This window comes from Epinephelus lanceolatus, chromosome 11 (assembly GCF_041903045.1).
Source record: "Epinephelus lanceolatus isolate andai-2023 chromosome 11, ASM4190304v1, whole genome shotgun sequence".
NCBI lineage: Eukaryota > Metazoa > Chordata > Actinopteri > Perciformes > Serranidae > Epinephelus > Epinephelus lanceolatus.
In genome coordinates, this window is record NC_135744.1 from 20333295 (window position 1) to 20360778 (window position 27484).

A 27484-nucleotide genomic window follows, 5' to 3' on the forward strand; every position below is an offset into this window, starting at 1 on the left:
CGGTTCTCGTGCAAAGTTCATTAAATAAATAACCAACCCAACTGCCAGAAAAAATATTAACATATAGGTTTCTGCAGTTCACTGATATGTTACATAATCATTATTATTTCAATCAGGAGAGACTCGTTCTGAGGGAAAAGAATATTTATTTACATGTGCACATAAATATGAGAAATGTGAAAGTTTTTGGCGAGTAGACCCCTTTGTGGTGTCATATGTTCCAGCAGGGTGTTAAAGACGTAGTAGATTAGGGATCTTGTTGTCGTTGCCTTCTTTTACTGGGATTTAGCCATTTTAATGTTCAGGCTTGCCTTTCCCTGTGCAAATCTTCCACCAATCCAAGTTCCCCTCTGATGCTATTTTGCAAGGGCACCAGTGATTGTGATTGGTTTAGAGAAGTATAAACAACCCAGAGCGCCTTTTTTCTCTAAGAGTTACGATGGGTTCAGCGAGACCCATCTTCAGCACTGACACAGCACTAGACTGACTATACAGTGGTCTGCCTTGGTCGGCATTTTCAAGCTGAAGAATGAAACCGTGTCTAGCTCCAAGTCAGCACAAAGATGACACTTGCTGTGACAGCAGACAAATAAACCCTGAGGGGCACAGCAAGTGTGCGTGGTGTCACGAGATCTCAGTAACAACACTCAGACAGAACACTGTGCATGCAGCTGCCCTCATACCAAACAGCAATACAAGACCATTATAGGAAATCATAAAGTAGTTATTTTAAAGTGTTGATGTGCTGATGTTGAATCAGATCTGTTGTTATTTATTTAAAGACCTTCAGATGATCAATATTGCATCAACACACTAGAAATTTTCTTCCTCATGTGACTCACTCTGGATGTTTGCAGTCAATTTAGAGTGACCATGTGATTACAGCACCTGACCTCTAGAGGGAAGCAAAGACCTCCAGTCCCGCATGGTGAAACTATTTTCATATGACAGTAAAATATAGTTTAATGTTCCCAAACAGTGTGTATAGGGTACACTTCTCACCACACATGAACCATCTATAAGCATTTAAACACTTTATTTTACTCAATGTAGACAAATATTTCTCATATAAATGACTATTGCCTGTGGCAAACCTACATTTTAGAATTCCACTTTTTATTCATCTGTTCAGTCATATCTGCACAAACCGACAGTACTGTTATTGGAACTCAACACATCCACAGGCACCTGGTACCCACACGTTCTTAGACTCAAAATAATGATTCAGCAGCCACAGCAGTGCAACTAAACACCAAATCATTACAGTGCAGCAGACATATCACAAACAAAAAAGCTTGTCCATGACCTCTTAAAGGGAAATTTCAGTTTATTTCAACCTGTCTCCTATCGTCCTAAATTTGTTATAAGTGAATAGTGACATAAAAATAATAGTTAGCATGTTAGCCGTTAGCCTAGATACAGCCGGGGCGCATAGTAGCATCAGACCTGTTAAAACGTAAATGAACGGGCATCCTTTCAAGTGCAAAGTTAGTCCAGTAAACAAGCTTTTTTTCCACAAAGACCGCCTCATATCGTTAGGATAAATGTCAGAGAACATATAGAAAACGACATGTAAACGTGTTGTCTTAAAAAACACAAAACACTACCGCTTTTGTCCACAGGGTCACCAAAATCAACTCAAAATGAAAGCTCCTTGTAGAGGCTTTAAATCGGGAGTGTTGGCAGGTATGCGGGACGCGAACACCGCTCTCCCAGGTAAGTTGGTGTTGATTGGAACCATCCACTACCCCTCTTACCCACCCTACTTGGACTTTCGCTGCCTTTACTTTTGTTCTTGTACTGCCACGTTTCCCCCGACACCGCCGAGTGCTGTTAAACCATTAAGGAGACCAGCTGCGTATCATGCCGATGTTAAAGGACGGCTTTCTTCAGTGTCTGACACCGCAAGCCACTGCCCAAGCACCAGATTTCGATGACTTCGGAGTGAGAACAGGTTGACCCTTCCATTTATCATACCAAGGTCATACATTGATAAATTTAGCAATTCTGTTCAGTCCCCCATAAGACATAGCTTTGGTGATTTAGGTACCGTCGTACCCAGCCTCTTCACTATGCGATTCACAACTTTTTCCCAAAATGGGTTAACCAGATTACGTTCCCAGATTGGATGTAGAAATGTTTCTGTGTCTGTTTCTACATTTTGTGTAAATTTTGTTTTGGGGAAACAGTGAGATTAAACCGTTCTTTATTCTGCTGAGAACATTATTAAAAGAACCGTTCTGGATCTGGATCAACAGTGGCAACCACTGTTCTTGACTATCAAAGTTTGCACAAAGGCTCCACAAAAAAAGCTGACTGTGTGATTCTGTACATTTCCTAACAGTTCGATTTAGAAATTCAGAATATGTCACAAGTCTTATGATACGTCCTTGGATCCAAAGAGCACCTGCACATTCATGAAGTAGCAATCATCAGCCAATCTACTGGCATTTGCTCTTGCTATGGATGTTTAAACTTTTCTTGGCATTTCATCCGTTACTTTTCCCTGCAGAGCTGCATGGTGAAATCTCCTCAGTCAGCAGAAATTACAAACACTCCCTACACACATAAAGGAACCCTGACAGAGGGGATGTGTGGTACTGAAATGATAAATCATGAGAGATAGGTTACAGATTGGATTTTTTTCCCTCTCAGACAGACACCATCTGACATCTGACTATATGAAGCAATAACACTGTAGATAGTATGGCCGACTTCCAGTCTGAAATGGGCCTATGTATCATAAATGCCAAGCAGTCGTTATGTGAGATATACATTAACTTCTCTCGTCTGTGTTACATTTATCAGAGTTGAATTTAAAGCTCGGGGGGAAGGGGGCCCCTGGGGAGAAGATATCAGAGGTTGCCTGACATTTCCCAGGCATTGGAGAAACAACGCTGATACTGAGCCACACTGAGCAGTCTCTTTTTTCGATCTTTGCTTGCCTGCTCTGATGGTTCCGTCGCCGTCTCCGCAAGACTTGTTTTTATATTAATTCTAGACTAAACATTAGACTCTGCTGTGGTCTATACAATGCAAGGCAATTGGAAGACTGCTACTCAAACCCATGTGGGAAAGCCAGTATTTCAACAACAGATGTACTGGTAATTGATCTTGACTTTCAGGATACATGCCCACAAGCACTGAGATTAGATCTTTTTTCAGACTTTGGCCCTCAGATGTACTCAGTTGTAATGAATAGTTTCTGTTGGTCCAGAAAAGGCAGCACTGGCTGAAACACCTCCATGATGTACAAACTCTACCACAGTTACACATCTTTTACTAAAGAGAAAAAGTGTCATTCAAGAACAGTTTTAAGTTTGTGACTTGATCTCTTAAATTTGAAGACATTAAAGGGACAGTACATCGACAAGACAAAAATATATATTGATCCTCATCCTTGTAGTAATAGTTTAGCAAACTAGGTCAAAACATTCTCACTCCAACCTCGTCACATATTGATGTTTGGTCATGGACTTTCCACGTCCAGATAAAACGTGCAAGGCTACCCTGGGTGCGTTGGTTGCTGACGTTCTGGAACATTGTGTCAACTTCCGCCTGTTACATGCATTGTCTTCTTTCAAAATACACTTCTGTTTTCACAGGAAGTTTATTGTTACATACAGTCTCTTTCAAAATAAATGCACTACATCGGTATAACGCCGTCCAAATTGGCATTTTTTTTCCTTCAACAACAAACACACGTGGTTAGGTTTAGGAAGTCAGTGTTTGTTGGACCCACCCACCCCATCTGGACTTTCGCTGACTTAACTTTCATTCTTGTCCCACCACATTTCCCATTGACGCCGCCGGGCACTGTTTAACCATAATGGTGGCCGTCAGCGTATCATGCCAACGTTAAAGGTCGCCTATTTTCATCAGTCTGACACCACCAGTCACTGCCCAAGCACTGGATTTCGATGACTTTGGAGTGAGACCAGGTTGTCTAGATTGGTCTGATGTGAGCTGCAGAGTGTTGGAGATATTGGCTGCAGAGATGTCTGCCTTTTCTCAAATATATTGGAACTAGACGGTACACGGCTTGTGGTGCTTAAAGCATTGAAAAAATTAATTTGAAAAACTCAACAGCAATGTTTCTCTCCAGAAATCATGACCCGGTTACTCAAGACAATCCACAGACCTTGTTTTGAGCAGTGTTATGTGGGAACTATTTTCTTTCTACTGAACAAACCTGTAAAGCCCAGTTCAGACCAAAGATTTATGACGAGACAAAACTATTTTAGAACATTGCAGAGAAAAGTTGCAGCAGCGTGAAGTGGCCATCTGAGCCCGACTCAAGCTGGGTGATGGTGTCACCTGCAACTCTGCTGGTCAAATCGCTGGCGGCTGGTTTTAGAATATAAAGCAAGTCACCTGTTTCAACAGCCAGTCAGGTTGTGGTGAAGTCAAATCAAGACGATGTGTTCGCTTGCTGTGGCATTTACTCATACCCTTCCAAGCACTCTGTGTCTGTCCTCATGGTGTGCTCTTGTCAGGCGGTGTGTCCCTGCTGCTGCTTGTGTTTCTTTTTCGCCATTTCATCACTACTAGAAATGCAACTGTAGCCAGTATCTCACTATCACTATCCTCATTCATATTTTAAGAAGCTACAAATTATATTCAGCCACAAAATAAGTCTGAAAAGCTGGAAATCAGAATGGAAGTACAGATAGTTGTTGCATAGAGATGATACACTCTCATCTAGTTGCATTGGTGTGAACCGACATTGGTGTTTTTTAGAATGTTGCAGAACAGTGCATTGCAAGTAGTTGCCTGTTTCACCTCGTCTCATCACACATATTTGGTCTGAACTGGGATTACAGCTCAGCCGAGGTGGACACCGTTAATGTTTACATCTTGTGCTGTCACTGGCATAAGCCTCTTGTAGATGCACACATCCTTCTTTGTTGGGTGTAGTTCAGTAGAGGGAAAATATTTCCTACATCAGAGTTCTGTGGATTATGTTGAACAACCAGATCATAATTTCTGGAGAGGGACATTGCTGTTGAGTTTATCAAATGTATTGTTTTGGCGCTTTGAGCACCACAAGCTGAGTGCCAAATAGTCCCATTATATTGGCGAGATGGCAGACATCTCTACAGCTGATATCTCCAACACTCTGCAGCACACACCAAAACAATCTAGACTGATAAATAGCACTATAGGTAAGAGGGAAGTTTTGATTTTGGGGTGAGCTGTCCCTTTAAGAAAAATATCAAGTTTAGTAGCTGCGGTTCCTCTTCACTATCACTAATGTATCCCAGCAGACACGCTGAGACATTCACACATCAAGTGAATCCAGTTTGATGATCACTGTGTGGAAACTGTCATGCATTCTCCACTTAACTGGGTGATGGCAGCTATATCGTTCCTAAACTAAATCAGTTTATTCCCCTTCTGTTGCTAGGTAACAAATGGGATGTTGGCTTGCTTGTTGCTGTAGTAGTTTCATTGCACTAGCATAAACAAAACAGTGATTTGAGATCTCTGAAAAACAGTGTAAGAGGAAACCTGATTTTAATAGCCCACTGTTGTTTTGATAAACTCTTGTCCTTACTTATTGTAGGGGCTAAAAAAAGGCAAAGACATGGTGTAATGAAGTTCTGATTTCAGGCTGATAATGTTTGAGGTTTGATAATCAACCCTGGGTAAAAATATGGCATCAGTAAAGGGACATATGGCACCGACAGACTGTGTGTGCAAACAGAGGTGAGTGGAGCAGAATTAAATAGGCCGCACCTTAAACTATCTTTGTGCTTCTTTTCCTTCAGAGATGGCAAACTTAAAAAAAAGTTGGTTCCAGATATCTTAAATGTGAATGAAGTGGGTAGAAGTAAGGAAAAATCAAAGAGGATGGAGGAGAAAAAATAGGTCAATCACTTTGTATCCCCAAAAGTGCCAAAAATAAAAGCCCCTCTGTCTCCTCTCTCTCACCATCACCCTCTCTGTCTGGCTAATCGAAGCCAGATGTATGCGCACGAGGCCTTCATTCAACCCCCCCCCCTTTCCCCCCCTTTCCTCCCTCTCTCACCGTCTCTCTGTTTCTTTTTCTCTGTGTGGGTTTCCTCCTCAGGCTCAGTGCCTCTCTGTTCTTCCCTCCTCCTCCTCCTCTCTTGCTTCTCTCCCCCTCGGTCTCTGGCAAAGCAGGAAATACTACAGGTTCCTGGCCCTGAAGGGAGCATGTTTCTTCTAACCACTAACAGATGGAGGGATGAAGAGGGAAGGGATGGATATGAGAGTGAAAGGACTTCGGCTGGGAAAATGTCGGTAATGCTGTGATAGATTGTGAGAAGATAAAGAGCTTTAAATGTTGCAGAAGTGAGAGGTTTTGGTCTTTCCCTTCTGACCAGAGCTTACATGAGCTGCTTCAACTCTTTTTTCCTTTCCTCTATTTCTCTCCTTTCTCTCTAGCCCTCTTTTTTCCACTATAATGAACTGAGGCAGCTGGAACTGAATCCTAATGTCATAAAACAGCCCAGCCCATTGAAATCCCCTTGCTCTCCTTCTCTCTGGAGCACACACACACACACACACACACACACACACACACACACACTATAGTGCTCAATTACTTTTACAGACAGAAAAAGGTTTATATAGTATAGTAGTAGTAGTACTAAACTGGTAGCCTTCTAATTAACTAGAAGAAGTAATCAGGTGGTTATACTTGTAAAAGTTGTTCACTGGTAATAGTGGCAGGATTACTAGTACTACTAGTGCTAGTAGTAGTGCGATAATAGAGGAAGTAGCAGTAGTAGTTCTAGTAGTAGTACCAATAGTTATAGTAGCATTAGCAGTTAAACTATACATGGTACAGTAGTACAAGTATTATCAGTAGTACCATTATCAGTATATAGTAGTGATGGAGTTGCAGTAGTTGTAAAAACATCCTTGAAGTAGTTGTAATAGCAAAAGAAGCACTACCAAATGTATAGAAATGGTATTAGAAATGGCAGTTTTCTCAGTGGTAGTAACAAAAAACAATCTAGTAATAGTTGCAGTTGTAGTAGTAGAAGTAGGAGCAATAGTGGTTCTACCAAATGTATAGAAATAGTGGTAGAAATGAATGAATGAAAAAATCTAGTAGTCGTTGCAGTAATAGTAGTAATAGTAGTGGTTGTAGTAGTAGTAGTAGTTGGAATAGTAGCACTGAATGTATAGAAATAGTGGTAGAAAAGACAGTTTTATCTGTAGTAGTAGTAATAATAAAACATAGCAGTAAGCAAAACAATCTAGTAGTAATAGTAGAAGTAGCAGCAATAGTCGTACTACCAAATGAGTAGAAATAGTGATAGAAAGTAAAGTTCTAACAGGAGTAGTAATACTAAAACGTAGTAGCAGTTGTAAAACAATGTAGTAGTAGTAGTAGTTGCCGCTGTAGTAGTAAAAGTAGTAGTAGCATACTAAATGTATAAAAATAGTGTCAGAAACAACAATTTTATCAGTAGTTGTAATTACAAAAGCAACCTGTAAGTAGTTGCAGTTGTAGGAGTTGTTGTAGTCGTAGCAATAGTGGTGCTACCAAATGTGTAGAAATAGTGTTAGGAATGGCAGTTTTATCAATAGTAATAACAAGAAAGTTAGAAGCAGTAGTAAAACAATCTAGTAGTAGTTGCAGTTGTAGTAGTAGTAGAAGTAGCAGCAATAGTAGTACTACCAAGTGTATAGACATAGTGGTAGAGAGTAAAGTTTTATCAGGAGTAGTAATACTAGGTAAGGTAGTAGCAGTAGTAAAAAAGTTAGTAGTAGCAGCAGTAGCAGCAGCAGCAGCAGCAATAGTAGCACTGCCAAATGTGGCAATGAAATAGTGGCAGAAACAACAATTTTATCAGTTGTTTTAATTACAGTACTAAAGGTAGTAGCAGAAGTAAAATAATCTAGTAGTAGCTGTAGTTGTAGAGGAAGTAATAATAGCTTCAGTAGTCACAACAATAGTAACACTACCAAATGTATAGAAATAGTGATATAAGTGATAGTTTTATCAGCAGTAGTAATAATAAAAACTAGTAGCTAGTAGTAAAGCATTTTGTAGTTGTAGTAATAGACTTTTAGCACTACCAAATGTTTAGTAATAGTGTGCCATGATGCAAGTCCAGGTGTGCCGTGAGATTTTGTCATAACCACACATTAATATTGCGATATTCAGCCTACACAAAAAGTTATGAATGCATTTTTTATTGACTGTATCAGTATGTTGTGCACACTCATTTCCTAATGAAGGGGAAACACTACTTTAAATAATGTTATCTAATTTAATTTAAAAAAAAAAAACACATTGAATCTACTTTTCATTGTTTGCACAAGGGAAGTTTAAGTGTGTAACATATCACATTATCTTACATTATTTCCCATTTAAATGGATGTATCATTGGTGCTTTGATGTAATTTTAAAAAGTTTTAAATGAATTCTTGAATCATTTTGTCAATAAATATTTCATGAGTAACAATTGGTTGTCAATTGTTATTTGGTATTAGTAAATAAGAACAAACATTTATGTTGTGATAAGTGTGCAGTATAGGGTTAGGGTTAGGGTAGGGCAGTATTAGAACAGTAGTAGTAGTAGTAGTGGTGGCAGCAATAGTAGTGCTAAAATGGTAGAATGGTAAAATGGTAGAAGCAGTATAGAAACAATCCAGTAGAAGTTGCATCAGTATTTTTGCAAAAACAGCATGAACCCTGCAAAAGCAGTAAATCACAATGAAGTCTTTCACTACAGCTCCGTCCAGTCTTCTTCTACTGTTAATAGTTAAGAGAGGAATATTGGCAGCATTACTCTTAAACAATCCAATCCTCCCGTTGAGCTCTTAACTTTCCACTTTAATCCCTCCTCTCTGTCACTTCCCCCACTCCCTCACTCCCATACATTTCAATCACTCAACATGCCACTAAACAAGATCACTAACACCAGGGCTGCTGACTGGTATGTGTGTGTGTGGGTACATGAGTGGTATTTCTTTTGGCCTTCGTAATATGTTTATGGGCTTACCATTGGTAACACCTTGCTTGATGCACTGAACAAAAACCTCTATTAATGAAACTACTGGTTGGTGTAGCAATGTTTTCCTAGAACTAAAACAATAAAAATCCACACACAAATGTATTGTTTTGGTAATTTTTAAACACTTTAATCTATATAGTACAGTTTTCAAACAAATTTCATACAAAAAGAAGCTAATAGTTAGTCGGCTAGTGCACTTTACATGGTAATACTGTCAAATGCTCAAAGTGACATTGTAACGTTACATTCTTTGGGCAGGCACATTTTTATTAGTTTGCAGGTAGCCTACTATTAACATTAAAACAGTACAAACTGTCATTTGCTACTTTACATTTTAAACAAGGTCTTTCGAGAATACTTTGTAAGTGAGACACTTGATGTTTCCAACACTTTTCAAACACAATTTAAATCTTGCTACTGCGGTATCTTGCTGGTTTGTGTCTGCTGCTACAGTAAAAGATTTACAGACTTCTTTTTGGCCAAAAGTTGGTTCTTTCTACAATGAAATTTACTATCTCAACCACAAATTCCAGACAAAATGTCTCACAAGCTCTTTGTAATGTACTAACAATCCACTCCTTCACAACTACTTTTTTATGTTCTGTGGCCACATTTCCCCATGTCTGACATATAAATTTACTTCCACCCACGATATATTTAAAAGCTGTGCGTTTATGAAGAAAAACATGCAGGAAGCCATTACTTTAAGTTGTTTGTCTTGAGTTATCCTCCTATTTAATTACAGTATGACTTAACAATTCAATAATAACAGATATGCATCATTTCAGCAACATAAGAGGATTTCACTGTCCAAATATGAGGAAACTGTGGCCTATCTTGTAGGCCACTATATTTTATTTTCAACAGTAAGTTTCCAATGTGCACACGCATAGCAGTTCAGGCTGTTCTCATGCACTGTTCATTCATTTTCCTACCATACATGTAAGTAATGCACCAAAATTTGTACATATCCTATGTAATCATTAGCTAGCCATTTGTGTATAACCCATGGATATGGGAAGGCTGTGATCACATGACAAATGCGCTTAAGGAAGTAATGTGCAGATTGGGGTGGTAGATTGGTCACAAAACACAGGACTTTCCCACAGGAATTTCCCCAGGAGACTGGTTTTCAGAACTCTGTGAACTTTGAGTGAACTCTGAGTCATTTTAAAGTAAGTTGTCCCCATGTTCCTTTTCCTAAACCTAACCTCCGCAACTTTACATTAAGTACGTAACTTTATGTTAAGTATTTAATGTCATTCTTGGGGCACTAATTCTAAGGATATCATACAAACTCTTTCTGTTGTACAGGGATGTGTGGGAAGTGTTTGTTGAGGAATTTGCTTCAGAAAACAACATAGAAAATTTGGAGACAAAGGTTCCTTCTTTTAAATGGAGGCTGACAACTTAGCAACCAAAACACATCTTTTTTTTAAAGAACAGGTACCTGTACATTGCAAAGTGTTGGTTGCTAAAGTCTCACAAATGCGCAGCTACTCGTGAATTTGTCAGATTGAAACAAATTTTGTGTGGTTAGGACAGTTTGGTGAATCTGACTTGTACAGTAACACTGGTATCAACAAGCCACACACACAAGGTACGAAGAGTTTAGGATAGAATATGAAAATATTCTAACATGAGGTCCAATGTCCTTCACAATGGTGGATATACTGGGGATTAATCTGTGCCTGATCGGAAATTAAAATCTTGAAATATGGTTCATTGTGACCTCAAAGACAATGCCAGTATGGACTATGATATACTTTATCAGTGGGTGTGTGCATGTTGATGGGTGGGGATATTTAAGAGCCAATGTGGCCAAATATGGTACCTTTTGACAAAACATGAGTCATCCACATGAGCACTTTTAGTAAAATGTAACACTTAATATATAATTATACATCCTATTTTTGAAACAAAAAGGCTGATATGGTGATGACTATTTCCTTCATTGCTTGTTAAGGCTGATCTAAAACCACTTGATTAATTCAGTCAGTCAAGTTCATAGAACTTCCATGTACACATTGAATTTTATATCCACTGTAATTTGTGGTCCGTCGTTGTAGTTAGTCTAAAGCTCTGCAGCTCATGTTCTTTCAGTTTGGCCAGTATTCCACCTTATACAGTGGTCATGACTTTCAGCGAACCAGTGCGGAAGCGCAAGATCTTCTTCTTAAGGGCATGTGAGGCCTTTATCTTGACAAAAGCCTTAGGCTGCAGAGGTGCCCCAGGTGGGGCAGGAGGCGATGGGAGGGAAAGTTGAGGGGGTAGTTGTTGGGGCCAAACCAGACCACCACTCTCATCTGAATCACTGGACAAGGAGCTGGAATCTGGAGAATCGGCCTCACTCATGCTGGACTCAGACTCACCCTGACGTGGGTGAGGGTAGTCCTCACTTGGTTGACACATTGGCACTTGGTCCCTCTCTAAATGGTACTCCATGTGCTGATGATGGTGGGAGTGGTGATGGTGTGGGTAGGCATATGATGCATGTGTAGGGCGAGATTTGCGTGTGCGCCTTGCACAATGGTCCCTTTGGTTTGAGGCTGAAGAGCCTTGCATGGGTGCCTGCACAGTTGGCTGGTCAGCTTCGTCTTGGCTGAGCTCCAGGGTGGACTGCCAGCGGCGACAGCTACTACCTCCTTGCTGTTGTTTCTTGCTCTTGGATTGACTACTGCGGCTTCCCCTTCCACCGCTTCCACTTCCTCCACCATCCCTCTCTACTGTATTGTACTTGCGTTCTGGAGCCCTTTGCAGACTGTTCTCTGACTGAGACCTACATGCCTTCTTCCCTGGCTTCCTGCTGGCACCATTTCGGTCTTCGTTTGAGCGACATTTCTTTGGGCCTCCTCGGGATCTGGAGGGTTGGATCTGAGATGCTGCGGGCTGCTGCTCCTGATGATGATGGCCTCTTTCTGGAGAATATGTGCTTCGGTTGGGTTTGGGCACCCCAGAGCCCTTGTTGGGGTTGGAGTGGTGATGGGCATAAGCTCTGGTGGAGGCTCGGCAAGGCTGAGCTGGAATATACTCTGCGTTGACCAGCTGCTCATCAGGTGGCAACTGTTGGTGAGGCTTTGACAGAGCTGGAGGGGATGGATAGTTGTGAAAATGTTGGGGTGAATCAGGCTCACTATTGCTGGAGTCTGGGTGGGCTTGCAGCACTCTGCAAGATGGATAGTCCATCATGGCTGAACGGGAGGTGTTAATCATGGGGGCCTGCCTGGGTCTGTGATAAAGCCCTGATTGATGCTGGGTACTTTGCTGGAGATTGTGGTGGTAGGGCGGTGGGACATCTTCAGTAAACCCTGTCCCTAGGTAAGGCTCCTGATCAAGGTTATGGCAAGCTTGTGGAACAGTTCCCTCTGAACACTGGGGCAGCATTGAAATCTCTTGAACAGACACCTGCTTTGGTGAATGTTGCTCCTCCTTGCGGCATACACTACTCTGCCTCATCACACTAACAGCTCGAGCATCATGTGCCAGGCTGGTGCGGGGCTTTGAGGGACGTGTGGGTAGAGCTCGACGTTGGACCAATCCAAATATATAAGTCTCTGCCTTTTGGGCTTGTTGATGATCCTCCTGGCTGGGGTCAACATCCCTCATCTCTCCCAAAGCATCAGTAACCATGGTCCATCTTGTTGGGTCTGACAGCCATGTTTCTCCTGTCTCTGTCTCCACTGTTCCCTCAGGTGCTGAGAGGGAACGAGGGACCAAAGGGTGGTAACTTGTTTCAGGAGATCCAGTTTTCTTGGCTGCAAGGACCTCTCCTGACAAACAGAGCAAAGACAAAGAGAATGTTCAGAATCATTCTTACTGTTACCACTTGCTATTACCATAATTGTTCTCCTTTTGATGTACAAAACACATCCTGAGCCTACAAATCTTCACCATACCAAATAGAAGACAAAGACTGTACATTAATGTGACACTGCTCATTGCACTGTATATTATCCAGCATGGTGTGGGTGCATGAACAGGACAGTCATGTATCTGTAGATTAATGAGAAAGGTGTTTGTACTGACAAATACTGAATCCCATTAACAAGCAAAGAAGTATGTGCTCTGCACAGCTAAAAGACCAACATCCTTGAAAAACACACTAACGCTGATTCTAATAATGTGAAAATCTGAGTCAGGGGAGTGTTTTCCATCTTCCAAAAGAGCTATGTCATTGCTCAGACTGTTTTCACTCAATGTTTGTGCCTACACCTATGAAAACGAATGCATTGAAATTCATATAACCCATTTAATCGTGAGCCATGAGGCATAGATCTCATGACTAATATGCGGTAGACTGTTCGCCATCAAAGTAGTGAAGGGGAAGTCAGGTTACAAGGTATAAAGAGCGACAAAGTCCACTTAGAGAGCAAGATTGGGGTGGTGGACGGGTCAAACAAACACAGCACTTTGAAATAGGAGACTGGGGTTCATGTCCCATGTGAAACCAAAAGTCTGTGTTGAGTTATTCAAAGTGGCATACCTACACTAGCTGTTCTCATGCAGTGTTATGTATACCTCCAAAAAGTAATGCATCACAATTCGTACATGACCCTCTTAATCGTGGATGCTGCGATCAAGTGACCTTTCTTCTTTACCACTGATGGGAGTAAAGAAGAGAGTGAAGAGTGAAAGTCCACGTGGTTGGTTGGAGTAATGAATCGCTCCAAAAAACATAAAACTTTTCCCTTTGTGTCCCCAATCACATGAACTTTGAGTTATTTTAAAGTACACTGTCACGTTACGTTAAAGTCGAATACTTTACATTAAGTAAGTAACGAGTCAACGCCAAACCATAATTCTTTTCTTAGTAGGGGCGTTAATTTGTAAGTTATCTTACAAACCCTGTGCATAACTTTTCGAAAGATATCAAACAAACCACTGTATGGGGATATTTTGAAATGCTATATAAGTCCTGAATTTCCAAAATGTAAACAGTTAGGTGACTACATACCAAGAATTTGTGGTAAACGTGATAGTAAGTAGGGTAGACCTCCATGAAGGATTGCAAAAGTAAAATCATGCTGTCAGTAAAAAATATAAAATAGAAATACATAAAAACACAATCTCAAAGTTATTTTAAAATGAAGCTGCTATTTTAAAATAAAATTATGGAGGGAGAAGCAAGTCAACCTTGAAATTTCACAACCCAATCTTGGAATTGAGAAGCTTCTGGGGGCAAATGCTAATATTTCAGGAGATCCAGTGTAGCCAGCGAATATCTGGGTCAGGACTTTCTCTTCTGTGCTCTGGTCATTTTGGCTAACATATATAAACAGATATCCACATATGAATGCAGGTTTAAAAAAAAAAAAGCTAACAAAAAGCTAATTTGTCATCAGATGATAGCCATTGGGTACCAAGATTGCATTTCAGCCACGCAGACTGTTTACCTGCTGCTCAAACATGATTGGTCAATACTCCTCAGACTCGGATGGACTATAAATGGAAACCAGAATGCTTCCTATACCAAATGTTGTCACACTATCGTCGACTCTGCATACATAGGCAGATATAACAACACACCAGGGACAAATATGATAGAAGTGTATTTTTAATTTCTTGTATTACACTTACAGTAAAATGGAACCTTAACATATTGTGTTTATTGACATGATTAAGTTCAATTTAATTTTATTTTTATAGCCCAACATCACAAACCTCAATTTGCCTCACATGGATATGACAGCCTCTGTTCTTACTCACATTTTAATTATGCTGTGTATATTACTATCCATAATTGCTCACACATAAAAATGGTTTTGGTGTCAGCATTTAGATACTGTATATCTGTGATTAACATAGAAAAACATGCAACTGCAGTCTCTACAGGATTCTACACAAAAGTTGAAAAAAATCTCCAGTTTCATGAATGTTATGTCCTTGACATAACATTCATGAAACCGGATGTTATGTCCCTGACATAATTCCCCCACACTACTCGCTACACAGAAGCCATTTATTTTCTTTCACCAAATTCAAACACACATTTCAAGCCATTTGTGGGCTTACCAGACGCAAGTATAGTTTAATTATGGTCGTGTATAACCAGCACCATGAGATTACGGCCTCTGTGGTGCAACAGACAGCACTGTTTGTCATTTGAAATCCCAACGTGCTCAGATTTGTGTCTCAGCTGCTTTATAAACATGAAGTATGGGGCTTAGATGTGGTGAGACTCCAGTGATGGAGGATGCTTAGTGACCGAAGACTTGTAATAGACTTGTCTGCTTGATGTGTGTTTGCCAGACACTAAACTGCGTCCTTAATGACCTCAGTGTCTACAGCGGGGAGAAAGAATCATTGCTCTTGATAATGACTGTGTGTCACAGGGTGCATGTTTGGGTGCAAATAAAGCACACAATAGCTATTGCTCCCTTCATGCAGCATGGAGCTCATCCAGACTTTTAAATTGAGTCAGTGTTCGACAAAATAATAATGAGTGTTTAATCCATCGAGGCGCTGGAGGAGATTTGTTCAGAATCTGTACTCTGCACCCAGAGAAAAAAGACTAAGCTAGGCACACAGTCGAGATATAAAACATTTACAAAGTAGTGAAACCTTTATGTTCTAAAAGAAGCTGGCATAGCGTCCATGTAAAAATTGCATGCGCTTTGCAGTGCCTGTTTGGGAGAAGCAGAGTTGATTATTTTACCTGCAGTAAGTTGGCTGTCCTCTAGATCAGTAGGGGGATCTGTTGATTGGACCTCAGTGTTCACCTTCAGCTCTGCCACCTGCTGTTCTAAAGATGCCTTTATACCCCAGGGCGTACACTGGAGACTGCTCTGAAATACACACAGAGAGACACAGTGAGAGTCAAGACATTGTACTTAAATGAGAATACTCTGAAAAGCATGATTAAGACACCCTACTGTGCATGCACATGAAAGAGAAACACATGACCTCTAATTTTCTGCATTCATTCCATTGCTCCATGCTTCAACGCTTCACCACGCACTCTGTGCAGTGGTATCACACCATTACTGTTATCCAAAGTGTGAAGAGCAACATTTCAACTTCCAGGGGAATAGTCATTTGTTCATCTGCTATGTAGTTGTGGCTGCACAAAGTCCACTCTCATCTATCATCTTCTCCTCCATGAAAGCAGGGAAAGCTGGTCCTTGTTCAGTTTAATTTTGGTATAACATTTTATGCAAATTTTACTTCCTGCACTCTTAGAAATAAGGGTTACAAAGGGGTTCTTCCTGGAGGGCTAAGGTTCTACCCAGAACCATTTGCTTCTGAGGAACCCTTTTTTGAAGAAATGGTTCAGCAAGTGTTCTTTATAAGACTAAAGCTGAAAACACACCGACACGGCGTGTCATGTGATGCGCATGAAGAGCCACCCCTAGCACACACTGGACGCATTGCACTGCAGCTTGTCAACAGACCAACATGCACAGTTACTACAACTTTTCCTGAAAGATCTGTACTTACTCCACCTCTGCATTAGCTTAAAATCATGTGTGGAGAGCCCCTAATTAAGGTTTCTCAGCTGAAGAGCCGATCTCCAGAGCTATAACTCACCAGGCCATCATCTTTTAAACAACGAATCGTGGGTTGTTTAGCCCGGGATATTGCTTGACCTCAACACGGTGTCTTCCTTCATCCATTCTTTGTCACATACAAGACACAGCAACAGCATCACAGTTCTCTTTGCGCCAGTGGTAAGGAAAGGAGTCGAACTGCCATAGGAGCAGGGAAAAAGAGCTGCTACAGGAGCTGGTATGTACAAGCAGAGAGTGAGTAGGGGAGAAAATGCATTTAATTTTGGGGACGGCAAGGTTGAAAATAGGACAGTGGCGTTAAGTGCCACGGAGTGGTGCGTCCAAGAGCGCTGACATGCATCTAGCCACCACTGGTGTGGGGTTGTACATTGAAAATAAAAGGGGAATTGTTTTTTGATGCACGGCATTCACCACTGATATATTTTGGCCTTAAGGGCTCCATTAAGAACCCTTTTCAACCACAGAACCCTTGTTGGAGAAAGAGTTCTTCAAGGATTGTTGATAGCATCATCAGCCTCAAATATTCAAATGTTTAGTCATGTTTCAAATGGTATTTTAATTTCATTTTACTTGGGTTCTGCCATAGTTGATATCTTTACCATCATACATATGCCATTCATGCCATACAATACTTACTCAGCATTGGTACTTGGTATTTTGCATTTGGCTCTAATTTGGAACCAATTTTCGTTTCCCACCATTAATAAAGTAAAGGCTAAAATCTTGGATTGTGAACGATGAGTGTTGTTGGTTGCGCTGGAACACATTGGTGCTTTAGGAGACTCAGAGGAGAAGTATACTTGCTGCAGACAACGCGTGCATGTACGCATCATGGCTGCCATGCATATTTTGCGGTTGTTTGGTGCGTAGGCCGCTCATTTTGACGCGAGGTAACGTGACGCGTGCACGAGATGCAATATTGACATGAACACTAGAGGCGCTCGTGCAAAGTAGACCTCTAGAGAACGTGAGGTCGGGCCGCACATACCATCTCCAATGGTGGCGGAGATGACGCCTTTTCCTCTGCCGAGATCTTAAAAGACAAAATTATAATCTCCTCTTCATCGAGAGTATCCGTGTTTGTGTATAGCCTACTACAAGAAATACAGTGTCAGCGCCTACTTCGCTTTTCGTGACCTCTGTGTCTGAGTGCTGTGGTCTGCCCCTAGCGGAGACCACCAGTATCAGGTGTTTTGGCTGCATTGACGAACGACCGTGCTGCAGCAAGTATACACACAGGTGCAGTACACTATGTACACGTACGTTTGGCCACGCAGCCAGTATACTTGTGCCCTTATGAAGCTAAAGGCAGCTGGATATGGTTTCCCTGACCCCAGGCTAAACTAAAACCATGATTACTGGGAAAGAGATCTATGGGTAATGTATTCAATTACTATTTTAGAGCCCCCCTGGGTGGGTTTTAGTGGGTTTCATTAGGAATGTCAAGGAGTTCTTGGTAGAACCTCCTGGGTGGGAGTTTGTTGGCACCCTTAGAAGGTGGAAAGGTTCTGGATTTAACCCCTAGAGAGAGTTCTGGGTGGAACCATTACACCACTGAAAGGTTCAGTAGAACCTCTCATGGGGGGTTCTTGGTAAAACCTTTCACAGATGGTTGTAGGTATAACCCTTTGTGTTGAGTTCTTGGTCAAACCCTCTGAAAGGGATCCAGGTCGAACCTCTATAAAAGGTTTCAGAAGAAACCAAAAAGGCTTAGCCTACTGGGACAAGCCGAATTACCCTATGTAGTAAACACTATATAGTATGAATGTGATGGTGATTTTGTCACATTATCATGATTCATTTACATGTAACTTCTAAGATCTTTGGATGCTGGATATTTCCAAAGATCAGTGCATTATTTCAACTCTTACACAAACCCTAACGCCAAACTCACCCCAGTAACCCTATGAATCAAATGAGGGAACAATTTCTTTCACTTTTTGTCCTTATTCGTACATTTGGGTAAGGTTACACCCACACTCCAAACTGCAACATGACAAATATGTGAATAAACTTCAAACACACACTCATTTGGAATGTGCACATCACCTCCCTGCTCCTCTCCCAGGATGAGAGTTAGAGACACAGAGCAACAGCCTTCACATTCACAGACAGCTATGGCCACAAGCACTTATTATCAAAACACTGGAACAATAACATGCCGTCCACCCCACCCCAGACACACACACGCACACACACTGAGTCTGAACCACCCAAATATAAGCCAAAGGATGGGAACAAAATCTGTTACGTAGGAGTTGAAGCTGTCTAAACAACAGCACACAGAGACACAAGAGAAATCAACATCACTTAAGAGAAATAGTGGTACTGAGAGACTATTTATTATGCCTCTCACTGCATGAATCAAATGAAAATTTACCATCCATTAAATAAAAACAAGTTGTGTCAACATTGGAGAAAAAAAAGACGCCAGATAACTCCTGAGACACAGCAGTTGGTCAGCTGATTCACGTGTTTAACCAAACCCACATGTTTCACATTTGAGATGCTTCTACAGATTCAAAAACCTGCTTACTGCAGAGACTCAATCAAAAGCTGCCCCCTGGATAATCATTACAGTCTTCTATTTAGCACTCAAAGTACCATTGTAAACCAATAATGATCAACAGAATACCACAGTGCAACTAGTACAGTTAAACTTTTTTTATAGAGCAGATACTATTTGTCAAAAATGACAGACCTCGAGAATCCCTGTAGTGATACTGCGGGAAATACAAAGATCATAAACTGAAGGTTATATACTCAGAGGGGGAACTTCTGTAGCACTTCTGTTTTCCATAGAGAGGTCATCTATAAAACTCTGTCATGCAAACCAGAGCTATGAAGATGCCAGAACATGGAGACAATGAGAAGAAGTGTTCTTTCTTCTTCGTCTTTCCCCCACAGACCCACTTACAAGACAACAGCTGTATGTCAAGATATGAGAGGGAAACCAGCTGCAGTTAGTTATGATATTTTCATCATCTCTTCACCGCAATTTTAGTCAAAACAGAATATGAGCTTGTGCAGTTTGTTTTACCTCCTTTATTTGAAACAAGGGACCGGTATGCTAGACTTCCTTAAAAATATCCTACCAGCATGTGCCACACAGTCCACACAACTGACCTTTGGGCAGTGATGGGTATGTTTCAAATATCTTACTGAGGAAGATTGGCTAATGACATTTTTGGGTCAAGTGCTCTTTTTGACAGAACTATTAGATTCAGCATTTTACAAAACTCCAAGTATGTATACCTATTTTCTCATGTGCAACATCTTTGTATCAGTGAGGTAATTTTCCCTTGAATAATTTTGGTTGATGTCGCAAAGACTTTCCATGGCATTATCTGTTTTAATGAACAGGATGATGTTGGTTATTTTTTAAATTTGCTTTACACTTTCTCTCCAACTTTCAATATAACTTTACATATCAACAACAACAACAACAACAACAACAACGTATTATTCATGTTCCTGCTGTAAAGCAACTTAGCTAAAGGTGAAACTTATCTATGCTCTCTTCAAAGCCAGACCCCATTGACAAAAACACTACCGCTTCCTTGATCGCTAGTTTGTTTGTGTTATTGTGTGGTAAATCTGAACAAACCCTCAAAACACACAGGTCACTTCAATCAGGAGAGACAGAAGAATGAAGTAAAGATAATATTCAATACAGAATATGAGTGTACAGATTAACAGATGGTTTGTACTGATTAAGATTTGACAGAAGTCTTTGGCGCTTGGACACCAGAGGGAGATATTCTGTGATCGAGGGACATCTGAGCGGCAGCAGGATAAATCTCCCCCAGAGTCCAGACACTGGTGGTGGTGGTGGTGGATGATGACTCTGAGGCTGCTGACTGCAGAGGCATATGAGGCTGATGGCTGAATCCATAAAGACTAGGTCATGATGGGAAGGTGGAGGGTGCACATGACTGCAGCAAGAAAGAACTACAGCAGAGAAAGAACCATATTTAAAATGAGTAAGATGATGCTGGCAGAGAGGTGTGTCGATGTGCTATTGGTTGATTGTGCATCAGCTGAAAAGCAGCTGACGACTCAACTGACAGAACCAGACAGTCAGTACGTTAACATGCACGTAGTCAAGCTAAGCTCATAGCTAATCAGTCAAGTCAGACTTCTCGTCTTGTATGAGCATACATGCAAAAGAGAAAATCTAATTTCTGACCAAGTACATCTGACTGCGCCTCGATAGGTGGTGCTGTGTCCCTTTTGATACAGTGCGTATTGAATTAGCTCCAGTTGACCTGAGGAGGAAGCTAATGACGAATGAAGATGACGGAGCATGAATGTAGTTTCCTCGTCCGTCCAGAAATGCGTCTTCTGCTTCTCGGTCACCATGGTGTTTGTTTGTTTGTTTTTCCAGGAGTTACTGCACTGCTATATACTGAACTGCTGCTACGTCATCTCCTTCTACATACATGCAGCAATAGTTCGATTTTCAATCAGATTATCCAGGTGTGTTTGTGGAGCTACGGAGAGTCCAATTTCAGTTGGACTAAGCTCTTTACATGCATTGAAAAGTCCGGTTTCAGTCAGACTAAGCCAATAATTTGATTTTCTCAAGCTGCATGTAAACGCACTGCATGACGCCTAGAGATGGTCAGTGAGCATGTGTGCTAGGAGTGAATGGCAGAGCAAGAACAAAAACTTACAGTCTGAGCATGAAAAGTATTATCTTCCTGACTGAAGTTTTGCTAGAGCTTCATAAAATAATGCAAACTAATCGAGGCAGCGGTAGACCAGCAGCTGAATATGCAGCAAGGTAAAATTACTGTTTTTGTCAATAGAGCCTGGCTTTGAAGAGAGCATAGGTAGGTTTCACTTTTATTTCAGTTCCCTGTTGGAAAGGGCTGGTACTGATCATATGACTGGATAAAAGAGACTTGGATTATACTGCAAGAGTTGTGTGAGAGTTTGTTAACATGTTTTGATACAGTTTTCCTAATGTGGTCACCCATGGGTGAACAAGCCCAGGACAAATTTCCCTCTTGTGGAACAATAAAGTTCATCTTATCTTATCTTATCTTATCTTATTTAAATATATCAGGAGTTTTCTTTGTTTTTGGATTCTTCGCTCATCTGAGGCATGTGAAAAAAATTCTCCTGAAAGAAATTCTTCATGAATTAACTGTACCACAGGGTGAATAATTGATATAAAGATGGTCATTTGGGGGGTGAAGTATTCCTCAAATATTTATGATTAATATTAAAGGTCTTCCCACTGTGTGTCTGATTTAACTAACCTGTTGCATCATCATCTTCAGAGTGTGAGAAAGAGGCAGAAAGAGACGACTAGCGCTTACTCACTGTGAAGTTATTGGAAAGTTTTGCACCACTCTTGAGATTGCAGGGCTAGTTTTTGGTGTTGTAATATAAGACATAATAATATCCTCTGGGAGGAAAATGTACCAGCTGAACTAAAAGAACCAAACACCACATATTAGCTGCCTTACACAAACAGAGTTTGGACTGTGCCTGCACATACTGTCCAGTTTCTCTCTCATAATGAATTTTGTGATGATTTCAGGCAGCTTCTCCAAACAGAGCAGGCAGGTATCACAAAATAACAGCCTCCATGATTTATCCACTGGGTTCCTTGCAGAAATAAATCTTATAAATGCGTATAGAGGTCTTGGCATTACGTCTGTCTTTCCGAACATACTGTAACTACATCTGGCAATTCACTTCAAATGGACAACTGTTGCTGAGGGAAAGTTTTAGTAAATAGTGTAGGCTGAGAAGCCACCCCAAATTTTAGATCTAATCCAATTTTCCAAACACCTTCGAGACCAGAAGAGAAATTGTTTGGCAGAAGCAAGTTGGAAGACTACGTAATAAGAATATACACACTGAGAGTCATACTTGTGCTCCTCTGATTCAAGGGCTCTTTCCAAACACTTTTGCAAATACGCTTACAGTGTTGACTTATTGTTATAATAAGCCAACAGCATTTATCTTAAGAGTGAGAAAATAAGCTAAGTGGTAGGATCTTTAGCTTGGCCTAGTGGGACGTTCATAAAGGTTAACATTGGGTATTAGGTAAAATAATGTTTTTACTGACTGTAGCAAGGACAGATTTTACTGTTTTAGTGGAGATGAAGGTGATGGATGATCACTGCACAGCAGAGATGTTTTTAAAGTCTGTCAGAACCAGCCTCAAATCAAGCCACAAGTCTTCATTAGTAAATGTCAAGTTAAGATGCAAGTCACTGACTGCTGATGATTAAAATTACATTGCATGAATGTTTTTCTTTCAAACATGCGCTTAGTCAAGCCAGCTGGGGAATCTGGAGGGTTTAACTCTCTGGATTAAATCTGAAGTTACAAGTCTTGGTGTGATCCTAGATTCAGATCTAAGCTTCAAGTCCCCCATTAACAAGGTGACGAAAACATAGTTTTTTCCACCTCAGAAACATAGCAAAGGTACGACCATTTCTAAATGAAAAAGATGCTGAGAAATTAATTCATGCCTTTATTTCAAGCTGACTTGACTACTGTAACGCACTTTTACTGGCCTCTCAAAAAATACCACTGAGAGACTTCAGCTCATCCAAAACTCTGCAGCTCAGCTATTAACCAGAACGAAGACATCACAAACTCCCATGTTAACTATTTGCCTCCAACAACACTGCAATCATCTGCTGCTGGTTTACTGGAGGTTCTCAGCAACAGCCGGAAGAAGATCGGGGTTACAGCTTTTGTTAATTACGCCCCAAAGCAATGGAACACACTACCTATAGATATCAGGGAAGCTAGCCAGCCAAATATTAAAAGAAAGCTAAAAACATATCTGTTCACTTCAGCCTTTACTAGCTCTGACTTTCTGGGCTTCACGCTGCTGCAGCTCTTAAAATCTTACTTGATTTTATGATTAATAGTTTTACAATGCCATAAATTTATGATGTGTGTTTTATGTCCATTATGTCTATTTTCATGTGAAGCACTCAGTGTTTGTACTGCCCTGATTGTAAAGCATTTTGTGCTGCATTTCTTGTATGAAAGGTGCTATATAAATAAAGTTAATTATTATTATTATTAGTAACTGAAGTCAAGCACATATAATAACAACCAATGTTGACCAAAGTGCTTTAAATATAGCAAATATAACAAAGGCAATCAAAGCAATCACGTTGTCAGATTAGTAACTATGGAAACACAAATGTTATAAAATGAAGACAGAATTTGAAGTAAAGAGAAACAGGGCAGAGCTGGCAGTGAAAGTAAAGTGTTCCCAGTCTGGAAGCAGCAATGGAAAACACTCAGTCACCATTTGACTTTGACTGGTCAGAAGACCTTGGGGAAATTTAAAGCAGAATCAAAGCTGACACCCAGATTACTGTCTGCAGTGGTCCAAGAAAATTGGCTACACCACTGGTGTAATTTGCGAGACCACTGATGAGGACCTCTGTCTTGCTCACATTAAGCTAGAGAAAATGTTTGGATATTCAGCATTTGACACTCTTGATGCAATTTAAAAATAAATTGAAGATCATGACCTCACCTTTGTGTCATCAGCATAGTAATGATAAGGGGTGTTGAATTTTCTATGGCTGTAACGCTTCATGTGTTCACACCAAACTGTCACAGCACAGTAGGGGTGTATTGGTACAGAACAGTCACAGTTTGGTGCGAGTTCAGTACAGCAGAAAATAATGTATAGATACATTTATTTTCATTTATTTTGAACTGACAGTAGTGCAAGTGTCAAAGACAGACATAATCCTTTTGCTGGGGACTAAGGTAACATTTTGGCCATTGGCAATTTTTTTTCACTTTTCAAAAACTACTAAATAAGGAACATTTCAAACATTCCTTTATAAGACTCTATGTACGCTGAACAAACACTTTCCCAAAAGGCAACAGATCACAACAAGCTATAAAACATATGATTGAAACAGATCTAACTTACAAATAAACTCTTTCCAGGATTTCACCAGCTCAGATCTCGATCCTTGAATATATGTGCTTCCCATTCCATCCTTTCTTTAGGAAGCTCAGACTTGAGTCATGTCTTACAGCAGCCAAGGCTCAAGTCCTCATTTCTGAGCCGATGAGTCTGACTTGAGTCTATGCCTCAAGTTTCAAGCTGTGCTGCATATAATTCTTCCCAGTTATAAAAGATAACACCGTCTCCTTTTAGTTTTATAAGGATCTAACACAGCATTAAAATCTTCCTGGAGATCCCCCTACTGTATGGTTCCTTGTTGCCAACAGTCTACTAGAGTCACTCATGGGTAATTTTAGTGTTTATGTTCTGTCATTTTGATGGGTGAGTTCATCAATGGGCCAGTCTCCACATTCAGCCCACACACAATAAATTGAGTTGGAGAGATTACATCTGTGGTTTATCTAACAGTTACATTATCAAACATCAGAGCTGAAAAACAGTGATTGGATTAGAAATCAGAGCGCATCAAAATTATAAGCTAAGAGTGAAACAACACAGCCTTTTATCCAGGTGTGTGCTCATCATACTCCCTGGATGAAGAGATGTTGTATCTCAGTGGGACCGTCCTTCCTAAATATGGATAGATAAAACAAATAAACTAAATCTTATGAATCTGAGAATAATTTGCCCCTTTTCTCAACATAATCAACTTTAAGATATCGAAATCTAATAAAAAATTCACTTACAGGGACAGTGTGTCATGTTTAACCCAAACAATGTGTCGTGTGACTGCAGTTGGTTCAAATCGAGGTCGGAACACGTTCTCACCACAAACGCACCAGAGTTCATAACCAGAGTTTGTAACCGGACCGTGACCACGGGAGCAAACAAACTTGAGTTTGATTGAACAGAACTAAACAGGGCAGGTGTGAAAGCACCCTATGAATCATCATTTTTTATGAGGCAACTCATCACAGAAGTGCTTCCAATTACAGTGGCCAATGCAAAAACTTGACTGGCCCAGTCCAAAGCAAGTGCTTGGTTTGTCCAATCTGGGCTACTGTAGAAACATGGTGGTGCAACATGGCAATCTGACAAGCATGACGAGCACCCACTCCTTATGTTGATATAAACTGCTCATTCTTAGGTAACAGAAACATAATAATTTTCATTTTCAGGTGATTAGACACTATTATATTCCATTTCTGCCAATATCCCCTAAATCCTACACACTGGACCTTTGAAGAATAGTAACTGCAACAGAACAAATTCCACAACATGCCGCCCTCTCTCCTTGAAGATTCAAATCGTTAACTAACTTAGTCTGAGTGTCACAAGACTCTTCAACACATGCACTCTTAGGATTCTGTGTGTGTGTGTGTGTGTGTACATGCCTGTGCATGCAAAATTAAGCTGGACTTATGTCAGGCATGCACTGTATAAAAGGGGTTGTGTGTGGGTTTAAGCAGCTACTTATGTGAGACCACTGGCTCAATGGCTGCTTGTTTCCCTCATGTGAGTGCACGCTTACACACACTTTGCATAGACAGACACACAGTCATGCATGAGTGGACGCACTCCTGCATACACACACGTACACACCTTCAGGGCGATATTGACGCCTTGAGCTGTGAAGTTGACAGTCGCACAATTAGTGGTTCTACAGGGGTCAAACTCTAAAGCACTGGTATGACTGCATCCCACACAATTAACACTGTCGTTTCGTTGACTTCAGTTACTTGCCTGCTTTAACAAAATCATACTTTTCAAGGTCCCAAATTTGTGTTTGCAATATTTTCTATTGCTCCTTCAATAAGTTTTTTTTTCCTAAATATTTTCTCCAGGGTTAGTCTGATAAGTTGACAAGAGTAATATTTACTCTGGCTTGATGCTCCTGCAATAATATGCAGCCATGGCCTGAAATGAACAACACTTTATGCATTCATTACTTTGACACTGCTGACAAATAACACCTGAAACTACGACCGTCAGCTTCACACAGAGACTGAACATTATGTGCATTCCACAAACACAAGCTCTCTTTTCACAGGAATGCATTTGTCAACAATGTACTCACACTGGCAACAAATTTGATTTGTTGTTTACTCTGCACAGTAACATGTGATTATGCACAGCTGCATGGTGATGTTCAAAAAGCCTAACAAAGATAGAAGCACTTTAGGAATGAGTTCAGCCATGAAATTTAGATTCAACACGGGCCACTTTTAATTAGGAACTTAAGGGCATGACAATTTTGCTGTCGTGGGTTTATTATTTTGCATGAAACCTGACTTTTCATTTACATGGACCAAAATTAAGGTGTGGCACAGAGATGTGCTCCACTGAACTCTCCCCTGACTTAAATTTGAAATGTAAATCGAGACATACGCCCGTCTGAAACATGAGCACAGATGAATAGATAAACCGTGCGTGCGAGTGTGTGTGTGTGTGTGTGTGTTGGTGGGTGGCTGGGTGTGGGGGTAGGAATGCTTTTCGAGAAGGCTGTCTCAATGAAAGGTCATTTCACAGTGGTGGACTTGGAGTTATGTAGCATGTATTTGTGTTTGCGCTGATAAGCAGGCACCTTGAACATTAGACTCCAAATCTGAAAATATTTAAGAAATGTTTTAAAGCAACCGCTGTCACCATGACAACAAAGAGGCAAAGGATGGAGAGGCATGAAAAAGGAGACAGGCTCTCCTTTTTAAAGGTAAAGGGATTAGAGAAAGAGAGGAGGAGAAGGAGGAAAACATATGAGGTGGACAGAGACAGGAAACATGGATTAAGAGGAGTAATGTTTCCAAAGAGTAAAAACAAACAGACACAGACGGAAAATAAAGAGTCCCCTCACAGTCCCCTGAAACCTAAGATGTAGACGGCCTCTCCTTTAACCAAACCCGACCCTGCTACACTGTAAAAACACAAGATCTTCACATGTTGTCTGTCTGCCTACTAATCACACACACAAACAAAAGACACACACATTAGGTCTGTTTGTTTTTTTTTAAGCCAACCACATAAACCGTAGTTTGATGGTTGGCTGCGGCACCAAGGACTCATCGGCA

At 40.6% G+C, this 27484-nt stretch overlaps 1 protein-coding gene across 1 annotated transcript in view; it reads right to left on the reverse strand.

The window, feature by feature from the left end:
- Nucleotides 1–9101: 9101 nt before the first annotated feature.
- Nucleotides 9102–27484, reverse strand: part of LOC117264707 (uncharacterized) — a 32785-nt gene continuing 14402 nt past the window's right edge. The window contains exons 2-3 of the mRNA XM_033638900.2: nucleotides 15655–15784; nucleotides 9102–12769 (exon numbers count right to left, since the gene is read on the reverse strand). Coding sequence (XP_033494791.2) covers nucleotides 11121–12769; nucleotides 15655–15784 — 1779 coding nt within the window. The 3' untranslated portion in view covers nucleotides 9102–11120. The remainder of the gene's footprint in view (nucleotides 12770–15654; nucleotides 15785–27484) is intronic.